This window comes from Clupea harengus, chromosome 5 (assembly GCF_900700415.2).
Source record: "Clupea harengus chromosome 5, Ch_v2.0.2, whole genome shotgun sequence".
Lineage (NCBI taxonomy): Eukaryota > Metazoa > Chordata > Actinopteri > Clupeiformes > Clupeidae > Clupea > Clupea harengus.
The window spans coordinates 23,898,068-23,911,116 of NC_045156.1; the positions used below are offsets into that span (position 1 = coordinate 23,898,068).

Consider the following 13,049-nt stretch of genomic DNA (forward strand, 5'->3'; position numbering starts at 1 on the left):
TATAGTCCACAGTAATTTTACCTAATACTTGCATCAATATAACACTACACATGTTAAGCGGGTGACCCACAACGGTCATTTCCCGTCAAACCCTTGTGGTTCCTTCTGATGGCCAGTGATGCGGCTGTTTTTTTCCTTTTAAGCTAGAACTGGAGGGGGATCACCTGGACAGCCGTCACTGCAAGGTGTTAAAAAAGACTTCCTTCATCCTTCAGGCCCGCATTTATTTTGGGCATCATTAGTTGGGCTATTTCAGGGGCTAAACGGCTCTATGTTGTGCTGCATTTCTTTGGCAGCAGGTAACGGGCATGCAAGCCAACACTGGACGCCGGAGTGGCGGGAGATTTGTGTGTTCAATGACAGTGAAGTGAAAGGTCCATTACAGACTGCTTCCCCTCCCCGTTTTATTTTTAAAAAAGCTTCCAGGGCTCCCTGTGTATTTAAATCATCCACTGTCATGGTGGGTGTTCTACCCAGAGGCCAGCAGAGTCCCTGTTCTGCTGGGATATGCCTTGTCCAAATCCTGCCCATATTTCCCTTCCCTACGCATTCAAGAAAATCAATCAGGTCCAATTGATCATACACTTGTTTGTCAATAATAAATCCCTCTTATTTGATAATACAGATAGATAATTCAGTCAGTCATCAAAACAATTATTTTCATCTTACAATATTACTCTAACCAGCATTACTGGTAATGTTACTTACTTATTTCAGTCTTGAGATTGAGAATATTTTTCTTTGTACACCCTTTCCAACCCTTAACATCTGTCAAGGCTGCACAAGCACTTTCATGACTTTGATACTTTAATGCCACCTCTAATATAGACCATAACATTTATTTAGAACTGATACTGTTATTTCATTCCACTCAGTACGATATTAAAATGTGTGAGTCGTGGAGGCATACCTTATTACCATGCAGAGTTCATTTTAGCTTTGATTTGAATAATAGCTAAATGCTGTTTTAAGTTTGGTTTTAACTTCTGACGACCTTAGACCACCTTGGATAATATGAGATGAGGGCTAGATATGTATTCACTCTAGAGCAATAAGATGTAGGTTTATATGTTAGTAGTAGACAGTAGCTTAAAATGACCTATGAAACTAGCTGTGAGCCTGTGCAAAGATTAAAACTGAGTAGTAAGTATAGCTTTTCTTTGTTCTTAGGAGAATAGTTTGTTAAATAACCGTTTTATTTTCAAAGATCTGAAAAAGAAAACATTTCAGTGGCTATGTTTTTAAGCTGATGGAAGACTTTTTAGGACATTGCTTTCATGTGGCTATCGATAGGAGGATCCCAGGTGTGTTCTGAATGGGACTTGTCCATATATTCAACCCAGGAGGACTCCATAAGTCACGACTATTCAATGCCTTTGGGTAAAAAAGTTATAGGAGAAAGCAATGCAATATATAGAATGCCTGTTGCCAAGCAGCTAAAAACATATTAAGATTCGAACAGTGTCGACACAGCAGGTGTACAAATGAATGATAGCAGTGGAGCCTGGAATGGATTCACATCTTATCATAGGACAGTTGAGAGCATCTGCTCCAAACTAGGCCAGATCCATGCGAAAGTAGGCGATCCTTGATAGGTTGTAGTGGCTCCTCAACAGTTTCTGTCGTCAGTCAACAATACATTTTTTTTGATCAAAATGGGGATTTGGTAAGGATGTATGGTGAAATCATCATTGCTGATTATCATGTCTTGGTGAACAAAAGGTATGGGGCTCAGTGGTTTGTGGGATTTGTAAGCCAACAGTCGTAAAGAAAATTATGGGTGTTGACCTTGTTCGTAAGGGTAGAGGGAAAAGCTGGTGTTGCTTGATTTCAAGTTAAAAACCAACAGTACAGAAACGACTTTTTAGTTGGGCGCCAGACACCCTCCAGGAGCATCAGGAAAAGAGAGAGAAAGAAGGGTACCACTTTATTTGGGTGTGCATAAGACTGACATGACACAGTCATAACCATGACATGACAACCGTCATGAACATGAAGGAGTCTTTATGAGTGTTTGTTATAAAGGGTAATTTGGTAAATTATGTCATGTCTAATGTCAAGTAGCTATCACATCTACTCTTCCCAGCCTGGACAAAGACTCCACCCTCTCCCACAGAATTATCCCAGACAGCCCTCTCCCCCCCATCACACCTCTCTCCATTCAGGAGAGGGATGTCAATAAGCTCTTAAAAAGACAGAACCCCCGCAAAGCAGCTGGACCAGATGCTGTCTCTCCCTCCACACTAAGGTACTGTGCGGACCAGCTGTCTCCAGTGTTCACGGACATCTTTAACACCTCACTGGCTGAATGCGTGGTCCCTGCCTGCTTTAAAACCTCCACCATCATCCCCGTTCCCAAAAAGCAGAGGATCACAGGCCTTAATGACTATAGACCAGTCGCCCTGACCTCTGTGGTAATGAAGACCTTTGAGCGCCTCGTGCTGACCCACCTCAAGGCCATCACCAACCACCTCCTCGACCCACTGCAGTTTGCCTACAGAGCCAACAGGTCTGTAGATGACGCAATTAACATGGGACTCCACTTCATCCTCCAGGACCTTGATTCCCCCGGCACCTACGCCAGGATCCTGTTTGTGGATTTCAGCTCCGCATTCAACACCATCGCCCCAGCTCTCCTCCAAGACAAGCTAACACAGCTGAGCATGCCTGAGCCCACCTGCAGGTGGATCACTGACTTCCTGTCAGACAGGAAGCAGCGTGTGAGGCTGGGCAAGCTTGTCTCGGAGCCCCGGACCATCAGCACTGGAGCCCCACAAGGCTGTGTGCTCTCTCCTTTACTCTTCTCCCTCTACACCAACAACTGCACCTCCAGCCACCCCTCTGTCAAACTCCTTAAATTTGCGGATGACACAACCCTCATTGGACTTATCTCCAATGGGGACGAGGCAGCCTACAGAAAAGAAGTTGACAGCCTGGCTTTCTGGTGCAGCCAGAATCACCTGGAGCTGAACGCCTGTAAAACAGTAGAGATGGTAGCAGACTTCAGGAGGAGCCCAGCCCCAACCATCCCCCTCATCATGTGTGACTCCCCAGTTAACACTGTGGAGTCTTTCAGATTCCTGGGAACAATTATAGCACAGGACCTAAGGTGGGCGGAGAACATCACCTCCACAATCAAGAAGGCCCAGCAAAGGATGTACTTCCTTCGGCAGCTAAAAAAATTCAACATGCCGCAGAAAGTGATGGTCGAGTTCTACACAGCCATCATTGAGTCAATCCTCACCTCATCAATTACCATCTGGTTCGCTGCCTCTACTGCAAAGGACAAAGGCAGACTGCAGCGGATCATTCGGTCAGCCAAGAAGGTCATCGGCTGCGACCTGCCGTCTCTCCTAGACCTGTTCCACTCCAGGACCAGCAAGAGAGCATGCAAGATCATCGCTGATCCTTCCCATCCCGGTCACCACCTATTCCAAAGACTCCCATCTGGCAGAAGGTTCCGGGCTATAAAGAGCAAAACCTCGCGCCACCTGAACAGTTTTTTCCCCACGGCAGTGGTGCTCACAAACAAGCCCCCTGCATCACACTGACTCTGGGTTTGCCAATTCCAATTCACAATTATTTATTATTATTTAATATTCTGTATTTGTCTTTTATTCTTGTTTTTGCTATTTTGTTGTTATGTTATGTGTTTTATGTCCTATGCACCAACCACCAAGATAATTTCCTGTATATGTAAATATACTTGGCCATTAAAAGAATTCTGATTCTGATTCTGACATCGGGTCTTTGTTATGACAACTTGACATTAACCAAGAAAACATAACCTGTCATCATCTTTGTTATGACAACTTGACATTAGGCAAGACAATATAACCTGTAAATATCTTTGTTGTGACAAAAGGTATATGTAGTTGGGGTCAAGGGAATTATTCATGACACCTTTATAAAATTATCTGACAGTGTAATAACACTAATCCACGAACACTAGTCGAAACTGTACCACTGTAGTTGAGGTAAAAAATAAATCAAGACAGCCTCATGACAGTCAATCTCAAAACCAACCAGATATGACAGTTTAATGTAACACATAAAGCTAAAGCTAGTTTGATAGTTGGGCCTGCCATGGCATGTTTCATGACAGGTTATGTTGTCTTGGTTAATGTCAAGTTCTCATAACAAAGACGTTGACAGCTTATGTTGTCTTGGTAAACAAGTTGTCATAAGTTGTCACATCCCAAACAATGTCAACTTGACATTAAAATGTATCGAATGACACTTAATGACAACAGTCCTAACCATTCATTAACACTCCTTCACAATGAAGGCTAATAATGGAGGAATAAAAAGATAGAAAGAAAGAAGCGATCTCCGCAAAATCCATCACTCATTAATTTGCTGTTCTACAACCAATACTTTGAAAACTGCCTCCCTCCATTTTTATCCACTATTAATTCTGTATATTTCATATACCGTCTTCTGTTTTTCTTGGAATCATGTATGCATCATGTGCATATGTCGCATGTGTGCTAATATGTTTGATCCTCTGATACATGTATGAATCTCTCTTCTCCTTATCTCCTCCCTTCCCTTTGAGATGGAAGAAAATAGAGATAAAAATATACACTAGCGTGAAAGATGAATATGTATCAAAGATATTAAAGGGAAAGTCTAAAAAAATTGTAAGGCTGTATTCAGCACACACTATTAAAGTCACCATTAAAGTAAATAACAGGGGAAGGCTCCACGTAATAGCCTATGCCACAACTCTTTACAGTCAGTTATTCATGAATCTCTCTGCTGTTCACCTATAATTGACTTCACATAGGTAGGCTACATGTAGGTCACTAACAGTACAATTTTCTGGTCAAAAATGAACACATGAACTGTCTCATCTGATACAAAGTCATTTAAAGAGCCTTTATGCTGCAGCTGTGTTTGCACTTTATGTATTTGTTTCACCTATTGAAATATATCTAGTTTGAGTGTGGAAGAAATCAGCATATCAATGAAAATACAGAAATCACGAGAGGGTTATGCCCTTGACATCAAAGGTTGTGTTGAGCTTCTTTCGAAAAGACCAAATCCAGAATATGCTCCAGTGTGTTGTTAAACTAGACAAATTTGAGAGGATGTTTATTCACAAAGAGTCTTTAAGGCATTCTGAGACAGTCCACTCAGCATCAGAGCACTTTCAGAGGGTGTTTCTGTTGTGCTAAGGATCAGCTGTTCCTCCTTACTGCTAGGCGAGTACTCTATCGAGATTCACGTGGAATCCAGGAAAACATTTTCATGATAAATCTCATGTGGGACACTAATATCCAAGGTGAGCTTGAAAAAAAAGCTTGAAAAAAAATTAGCACAAATGTAAGTGTGAAAAGGAAGAGAATGCAGTTGTCAGTGTGTACTGAATCCTGTCTGCACACATGAGCAAGTGGTTAGCTTAGAACAGTTGGCTACAACTACAAGTGAAGGCTCATCGTTAATAAGTCGAGGATATTGTATGTTGAGGGAGAGTATTTAAAGGTAGCCTACCTTTCTGTTGGTCTAAATACTCATTCATGACTTATCCACATCTGACCTCTTCATGTTTTGCTCTCCACTCCTAAAACACTTTAAAACAGACACCTTGGTCATGCAGCAGGTGAATGTTAGGGTTCATCTGTGTTTCACTGGCTGGTTGGTTGTCCTCAGACATTAGCCTAACTGTTAATCTCTGCTTCTCATGTTAGTTTCTATATAGATCCGCTGCCTTCATGCATGTTTCCATGTAGTCTACCCATGTGCATAATCAGTCTGTGGAAGGCATACCTACTACAGTCAGTGGGAAGTCCCGATTGCATGACTATAAATAATGACTATGACTAATTCATTCTCCCAAAGCTTAAGGTCTATAACTGAATGGCTGTTCTGCTTGCACATATTTGGTATTGACTTATGTGCTAACTAGGCAAACGCTGTTATGGTGTGACTGGACCAAAATTTAGGCTAGGAACTCCCTGCTTGTTGTGACAACCCCAGGCTGGCCATCAGATGAGCCAGATAACCTAAGCCTGTTTGTGCCTATAGCCTACTCTGTGCATTTTATTGCGTCCGTCAAAGCGATCACCTGAGAGCAAATACTGGATAATGACCAAGCTTGTTTGGTTGACGTGACTGTGCAAGGTGACGACTAAAGGTTTTTTATCACTCTACACCGGAGGGATGCCACCACTGCGTTTTCTGTAACTATAAAGCAAGGGTGCCCTCGTGTGGTCAACTCGTACAAACACATTTCTGAAGTAAACCTGTCCTCCTGTCCTCGGGAGAGTGAGAGAAGCCACTGGAGATAAAGAAATACGGACGAAAAATGCATATTTGTTTTGTTTTATGCTCTTTCTCACTGTGACTTCACATGAAAGCAAGCCTAATCTATATCCAAGGTGAAACTGGTAGGTGGAACACTGCTTCGGACGTACTATACATACACCCGGATAGTTTCCAAGCAACACATAATATAACGGCTCAGTTCAGTCTATTGAGAGTTTATATAGTAACAACACGATATACTTTCTAGCTACCGATTTTAATTATTGCCCTAGATTTTGTACCACCTAACGACCGACATTTTAAACCGATCCTGGGTAAGTTACCAGAGACTAGAAACTGTGATGTGACAAAATACCTAACGTTATTTTGATTGTAAAAGAAGTCCGAGTAACGTTAACGGAATCGTCAAGCCAATATCGTGGAATCCAATACTGTGCTAACGTTACAATATTGAATGTTTTGTAAATCCAGTGGACGCTTACCTTTTTCAGTGAAGCCTGAAGAGTTTAAGCCATAGCAGTCCACCCCAAGGCTAAATTAAATGAGCTTGCTAGGTAGAAAACTGTTAATGTCAGCTAGTTACGATTAACACCCATCTATCTAGCAAGCTAACGAGCAAGCGAGATAAACGTTCGACAAGGGGCCCGCTGCTATTTGTGTCTTACATTTTTGCAGAGGACAATTGGCAACAAACTGTGTTAATCTGGTATCTAGTTACAGTGTTGACCATAGCGATGGAGCCAGCAAGTCGAAAGGAAAAGCAAAAACAAAGAGATTCCTCAACACGCGGTGACAGAGCAAAACAAAAGTCTGCCCAGCAGGAATTAAAACAACGACAAAGAGCAGAGGTACTTGTGCCACCTTTCTCTGTCACATTGTATTGGAGAAGTACTCGTATTGAAGTGTATACTATATTCATTCACTACCGTGATCATCAGAATGTCATTACACATGATGAAAAATCTTCTGAAGCCATTGCTGAATCTTGTAACCTCATATTTCGTTATAGATATATGCCTTGAACAAGGTGATGACGGAGCTTGAGCAACAGCAGTTTGAGGCCTTTTGCAAGCGGATGCAGTCACAAGGAGAATGACAACCTGCCAAAACCTTTTAAACAGAACACTTTGCAATGCCAGCATTTACATTTTTTAAACCTCAGACAAATATGTCAGTATTGCCATTTCCCAAATGTTGGTATTAATGTTTGTTTCTGTGTTTTGTATTTGGAATAGTTCAGTTGATCAAATGGTGCTTTTTTTTCCCTGTGTTCAATCATGGATCAGCATTTGTTTACAGTGAGAGAGTTTTCTGTGTCACAGCTATCTCTTTCGAGACAAGAGCTGTTCAAGACTAATATTGTTACATTTCCTAATTTATTATATTTGGTATGTTTTTAACATTTTTAACTTCCGTGTTGATTCCGTGTGATTTTGTCTATTGAAACATATGCCTTTACATAAACAATTAGTAGTTATCTAATCCTGAACAACCTTTGCATATTTTTAATATGTGTATTTAATGTACTTAATATATTAAAATGTGTTTTAAATTTGTGCTAATCTTACTGTTATGACTTTTTTTGTTTATCACATGTTGGAGAGAGATCTAGTATCATTATCATCTCATATACGTATACATGAACAAATTACATTTGTTACTATGTTAGTTTGTTTCTACTTGAGCTTTTGTTTTAATTATCACCCTGTGCTGTGGAAGAGTTATCAAGCACTGCGAGGTGTGTATTGATGGATACCTATCAGAGGTTTGCATCAGAGACCACCATGCACACGAAAAATAGATGTAGTGGTGTTCTGTGTTAAGACATTAATATGTCTTCTTCTGCTGATGGCATTTAGAACATAATTCATATACATCTTTCCAAAAACATACAGAAATAAGATCAGATCTTCAACATTAAAACACTAATCAAGAGATGGCTAGCTGTGTGGTGTTTGCCTCTTGGTTACTTGTGTATATGTTGTGACAGAAGGGCAATTTGGACCTTCTTAGTCGTTTTTACTCTTATGCTAAACAAATATCTTCAGGAGAACAACATAGTCATAGGTCATGTAAACCCTCTGCTGTCAAAACTTGTGATTTGCAATCTGCATATTTGGCAATATTATAAGAGCAATCGGTCCTCCTCCCTTCTCAGCTTTGTCCTCACCCGCTACAGGTCAATCCCTCAAGCAGATGTTGTCGTCCGTCACAGGCATCCATCTTGTAAAATTGAGGAGTGTCTCTATATTTTGTCACGACAGGATGTATCTTCCCTCTGTTCTCCACGCACAAGCACATGTGAAGCTGTCAGTGAGTATGTGTGTGTAATGCCTGGGGACAGCAGCTTTCATCACAACTATAACTCTTCTTTCTGAGAGGATACATGCCTGAAGCAGAACTGGCTGAAGCCTCTGCATTGGCCACATAAAAGTCAACTTAATGGCTTTTATAGATGCTTGAACCATTAAGTCAAGGTGCACAGATGTAGTGTAACCATGCATTGGTGTCTGTAGAGATAGTACATTTTTCCCCCCAAGTGTTGTCATTCAAACCCCAATTTACCCTTTCAGCGCAAAGATATTTTAATATTTCTCACCACGAGTTTGGTTACTTATGTCATAATCCCACCAGATGTATTTGATCAGACAAAGGAACATTTGATGTCAAAAAACATTGATCAGATTTTTTGAGCTAATATTTAAGAAACAATTTGTCACTTTCATGTAGACTTTCATATATTCAAATACATGATGACCTGATAATCAGAAACACACGAGAGTAGAAATCCTCAAGTCATCTAATTTATTGTTGTCTGTCGAGGACAAAAATGACTGAAAACATAATCTAGGGTTCAGGTGCATTTTTAGCTTCACAGCATTTAAGGTATTAGTGCAGAAGTTAAGCAGCATAGCAGCAGGTGCGGTTTTACTAAGCAGAGGAGGTAGTAGTTAGAACCACAACATTTGAATTCCTGTCTTGTGCACACATTTTGCATAATGCTTCAAAGGGTGTTGTGTTCAATAAATACTAGGGATCAGAAACATTTGTGTTAGGTAGCCACTCTAAGTACTATGCAGTTCAGAACTAGCCAGCTCATTCACAGTGGTCCACACATTTTCTCTCTTGAAGGTCCTCCACCTTGTTCTATTGTTTATCTTTTAATTTTTTTAATTTTTTCACCTATTGTCATCCCCTGAATTCCTATTCTCTCTTCTGACTGAATCTAACCTTTAGAGCTCCACTCTGACTCCACTTCCTGTCACTCTGACCCCAAACCATCCATGCCAGAAGCGGCTGTCCTGTCCACCATGCTCAAATGAGATGAAGCGCAGCCCCTCGCCGTACTCTGAGAAGGAGTGGTTCACCTGCAAGGAGACACACCTGAGTCAGAAGATGTTGAGTCTGTTCTGTCTTGATGGGCTTGGCATTCACAGTGTGGCTATTGGGTCAGGTCAAATACATACACACACACCTCATCTAGTACAGGAAATGGCTGGACACTTCCGGTGGGCATGCCCTGGGTTCATTGATATTAGAGGTCTTTGTATAGTTTGTACACCTTATAATCTTAAATGATCTACCATTAACATTTTTGCAGGAAGGCTGTGAAGACCTTGATTACAACCAGAGTAAGTGCAGATGTTTTAATGCAGATGTTTTTACCCCCAAAAAGTACAGATCTGTGAGTTTCCTTAAGTACAGCTGATTTGGTGGTTGCCTAGCAACAACAACAAAAACGCTGCAAACTGCAAAACGTGTTCTGTCTGATCAGGGCCTTAATACGGCAATGATGTCCATCCAAAAAGGTTTAATGGGTCATCAAAATACATACCTGTTTCCAAGAGCAGTCATCAGAGTCTGGGTCAAGGGTCACATTGTCAGGCTTAAATTCTGCAAGTACCTCCTGATTTTCATCAAGCAGACATGCAGTCAGTTGGTATGTGCAGCCACAGTCTGTGCGTCCACAATACCTACAGATTAAAAAGTGTACAATACTTAGGCAATCAGGACTGCATTGAGTATTCTGTAGCATGTCACAAACAGGACCAGGATGTTTAGTCTCACCAGTCTTCTACATTGACAACTGGCTGTGTGTCTAGATCCTCTGGAGTGTACCCCTCTGCCACGAGGTCAACCACCTGTCTTTTCAGGCATAGCCTTTGTGGAGTGAGTGAGGGAAAGAGAGAGCACTGGGCATTAGTGACTCATTGCTTTGTTGACCTTCTTAACGGCATCATATGACATAGGGCTGTGACCGTTCAACCTGACTTCAGTGTAGGTTAGCTACAGCACATGGATGGCTCTTTTCAGTCATATGTGACTTAACCTCTATGCTTAACTTCTATGGTATCAAGGGAAGTTGCATCAGTACCTTCCTCTTTGAACTCGAGTCTGACTCAATCAAGTAACATCAGAATGGATATTCTTTGTAGAAAAACAGATGTCTGGTGGTTGTGTCTGTCATAGGTTGACAGATAAATAGATCAGCCAATTCAGCCAATTTCAGTTAATTTCAAATGGCACTTGATATTTTGTTACAGAAAACATTTTACGTGACCATTTTTCGTTAATCTAAATAGGTTTATATGATGAATAGATCAGACAATTTCATGTTTCAAGTCATTTCAAATGGTGATATTTTGATATTTTGTTACTTAGACGAGGTCTTACCCTAAAGCAATTCTGAGTGCAATGGAATCATAGATTTCGATAGAACAAGTTCAAACCATGCTCTCACCAACCAAATTAGTCACAAAAGCTATCCCCCCCAACTACACTTATCCAACTTCCCACACCATAGCCATTTGTCTCACTCAAAGGAGGTGGCAAAGTATTGCTTGATGTCATCATCACTGATGGAATGTCCACAGTCTCCAGGCATGTCCTCCACTCGCCACTGACTGCCTCCGTTCTCTGTCAGCTCCCAGAAATCCATCTGCTCTGAATGGAACACAAACACACACAAATATATACACATAGAAAACAAACAAGCAGACTAAATTTAAATCTGTTTGGGGAACTATTTGCTTCACATACCAGTGATCAGATACGATCACTTGCTACTGGAACTGACAGGAACTAAAGGGATCATATCTTGTTGAAAGGGTATGTGCAAAGCAACTGATATTCTTGACGTAAGTCTTTGAGCTGAGCCTTTTTTAAAGAAAGGTAAATGTTTTGCAGTTTAGTAACATGGAAGTTAATGCTGATGTTTTAATTACTGTAGCCTTAATGCAGTCATTAAGTACCATATACATTGAGTCATGTCAAATAAAGAAGCCCCTTACCTTCCCCACAGGGATTTTTCAGAAGGTTTTTAGCCATTGCTGTTAGATCAATTTAACCTAAAAATATACCAAGGAGAGAAAGAAAATTAATCGAATGATGCTGATATATAAACGAATATTGCAAGACACTACATGGGCTATGGTTGCCTTTTTATTTATTTTCTATTCTGCTGACAGTGGTGCTTTACTTCTACATCTGTCACATGTACTGCCTCTAGAATATCACCAAAATGTAAGACTGAGGCATGCATTCATTTTCTTTGAATTTCTAAGCTGGTTTAATTTCATTATTTTACATTAACGAATGTCACACACTCATATGCTACTGATTTACACAATTGCACACAGACAGAAATAAACTATGACAAACTCAAGAATTTTTATTTGACATTTTCAACCTACTACCTTTCTCTTTGGCTTTCCCTTTGGGCTGACTCTCCAAAAATATTAGACAAACATGCCAACATGATGACAACCAATATAACTGACTAGAAAAACAACAAAATGTACACAAACAAAAGCAAGCTATCATGATAACGCCCTTAGTAATCTGAGCGAGGATGACTCCATCTAGCTGTAACTGCAGACACAGCATGAGAAAAACATCACCCCACCCCCTAAAATCTGCCAGTTCTATCCAGTTTGGTCCACTCACCTCTGAAAACCGGACACATCTCTTTCTCTCTGGAGTCAAATATTGTTCCAGGCAACGTTAATGATGGTCACAATAACCGTATGCGAGAAAGGAGTCTAACCTTAATTTGTTATACTGTAAGGGACTCACTGTAGCCATATTGTTACTATTCTGGAATGCTTGTGTATGATTTCAGCTATCTGTCTGCTTAGGACTGCATGGTTGATCTTTTCATTGAGGTCCTTTCATTGAGGTGCATTTATCCCAACACACATACTCTCTAAATCCTTGTAAATGGCTCAGTAACGCTGACTCATCTATACAAGTGTGCCAGGAAACTACATACAAAAATCAAATGCAACTGGACATGAAAGCTATACGCAGCTCTAACAAGCAATCATAAACAATGTGAAAGAGGGTACTCACGATTAGTCAGAAATACAGCAGGTCCTTTCTGTGTCTCCTGCAGTTCTGCAGCGTGCTCTTTTCTCTCTGTCCCTGACACCCGAGAATGCCTGCTCTGCAAGCTGCTGTCTGCCAGCTGATCACATGGACAACACAGGCTCTGCTACTGTACTCCCCTCCTGCCCTATGCTGCTATAAGAGCAGAATCTACCACACAAATCCCACTCAGCACAAATGTCCATCGAGGCATGTTGAAAAACTGTCAGCACAAAATAGGGACCTGATTCGTGCCAAAGACCTGTCCAACTTAATTAGGGCTGGGTGAACAGATGTCCTGCTTCAAATGCAGTCACACCACCTAAAAAGAGAAAATGCAATAGCATAAAATACTAGGCTCTAAAGAAGAAATGTCACAACATCTTTCCTCAGACTTTCTGACCTTGTTGTCT

The 13,049-nt window shown here is 40.9% G+C and overlaps 2 protein-coding genes and 1 long non-coding RNA gene across 5 annotated transcripts; 1 reads left to right on the plus strand and 2 right to left on the minus strand.

Annotated features, from left to right (window-relative positions):
- Window positions 1–4,449: 4,449 nt before the first annotated feature.
- LOC116220545 lies at window positions 4,450–6,826 on the minus strand. Its single transcript, XR_004163735.1, has 2 exons — window positions 6,753–6,826; window positions 4,450–5,574 (listed from the first exon to the last, which is right to left on the minus strand). It is a non-coding gene; the product is annotated as an uncharacterized LOC116220545 (long non-coding RNA).
- On the plus strand, window positions 6,230–7,832 carry LOC105895959 (small vasohibin binding protein). Of its 2 annotated transcripts, none has more exons than XM_031568221.2 (3): window positions 6,230–6,392; window positions 6,985–7,118; window positions 7,280–7,832. In XM_031568221.2, exons 1-3 carry the CDS (start codon window positions 6,356–6,358, stop codon window positions 7,364–7,366), a joined length of 258 nt encoding a protein of 85 aa, XP_031424081.1. In that variant the 5' UTR covers window positions 6,230–6,355; the 3' UTR covers window positions 7,367–7,832. The 2 variants fall into 2 exon arrangements, with proteins under 2 accessions (XP_031424081.1, XP_012678125.1); XM_012822671.3 differs by lacking the exon at window positions 6,230–6,392 and adding an exon at window positions 6,436–6,584.
- A 1,229-nt stretch (window positions 7,833–9,061) lies between these two features.
- Window positions 9,062–12,907, minus strand: fbxo2 (F-box protein 2). Of its 2 annotated transcripts, none has more exons than XM_012822670.3 (6): window positions 12,622–12,907; window positions 11,562–11,618; window positions 11,088–11,214; window positions 10,339–10,431; window positions 10,106–10,244; window positions 9,062–9,638 (listed from the first exon to the last, which is right to left on the minus strand). In XM_012822670.3, exons 2-6 carry the CDS (start codon window positions 11,596–11,598, stop codon window positions 9,504–9,506), a joined length of 531 nt encoding a protein of 176 aa, XP_012678124.1. In that variant the 5' UTR covers window positions 11,599–11,618; window positions 12,622–12,907; the 3' UTR covers window positions 9,062–9,503. The 2 variants fall into 2 exon arrangements, with proteins under 2 accessions (XP_012678124.1, XP_031424080.1); XM_031568220.2 differs by having other exon boundaries at window positions 10,175–10,244; window positions 12,622–12,906.
- Window positions 12,908–13,049: the final 142 nt, after the last annotated feature.

Excerpts from the sequence above, each read along its gene's own strand:
- fbxo2 (XM_012822670.3), bottom strand. The coding sequence starts at position 11,598 with ATGGCTAAAAACCTTCTGAAAAATCCCTGTGGGGAAG. Across the intron at positions 11,215-11,561 it reads GAAAAATCCCTGTGGGGAAG|AGCAGATGGATTTCTGGGAG; the intron begins GTAAGGGGCTTC and ends TGTTCCATTCAG. Across the intron at positions 10,245-10,338 it reads GTTGTCAATGTAGAAGACTG|GTATTGTGGACGCACAGACT; the intron begins GTGAGACTAAAC and ends TTTAATCTGTAG.
- LOC105895959 (XM_031568221.2), top strand. The coding sequence starts at position 6,356 with ATGAAAGCAAGCCTAATCTATATCCAAGGTGAAACTG. Across the intron at positions 6,393-6,984 it reads CTATATCCAAGGTGAAACTG|TTACAGTGTTGACCATAGCG; the intron begins GTAGGTGGAACA and ends TCTGGTATCTAG. Across the intron at positions 7,119-7,279 it reads AACAACGACAAAGAGCAGAG|ATATATGCCTTGAACAAGGT; the intron begins GTACTTGTGCCA and ends ATTTCGTTATAG.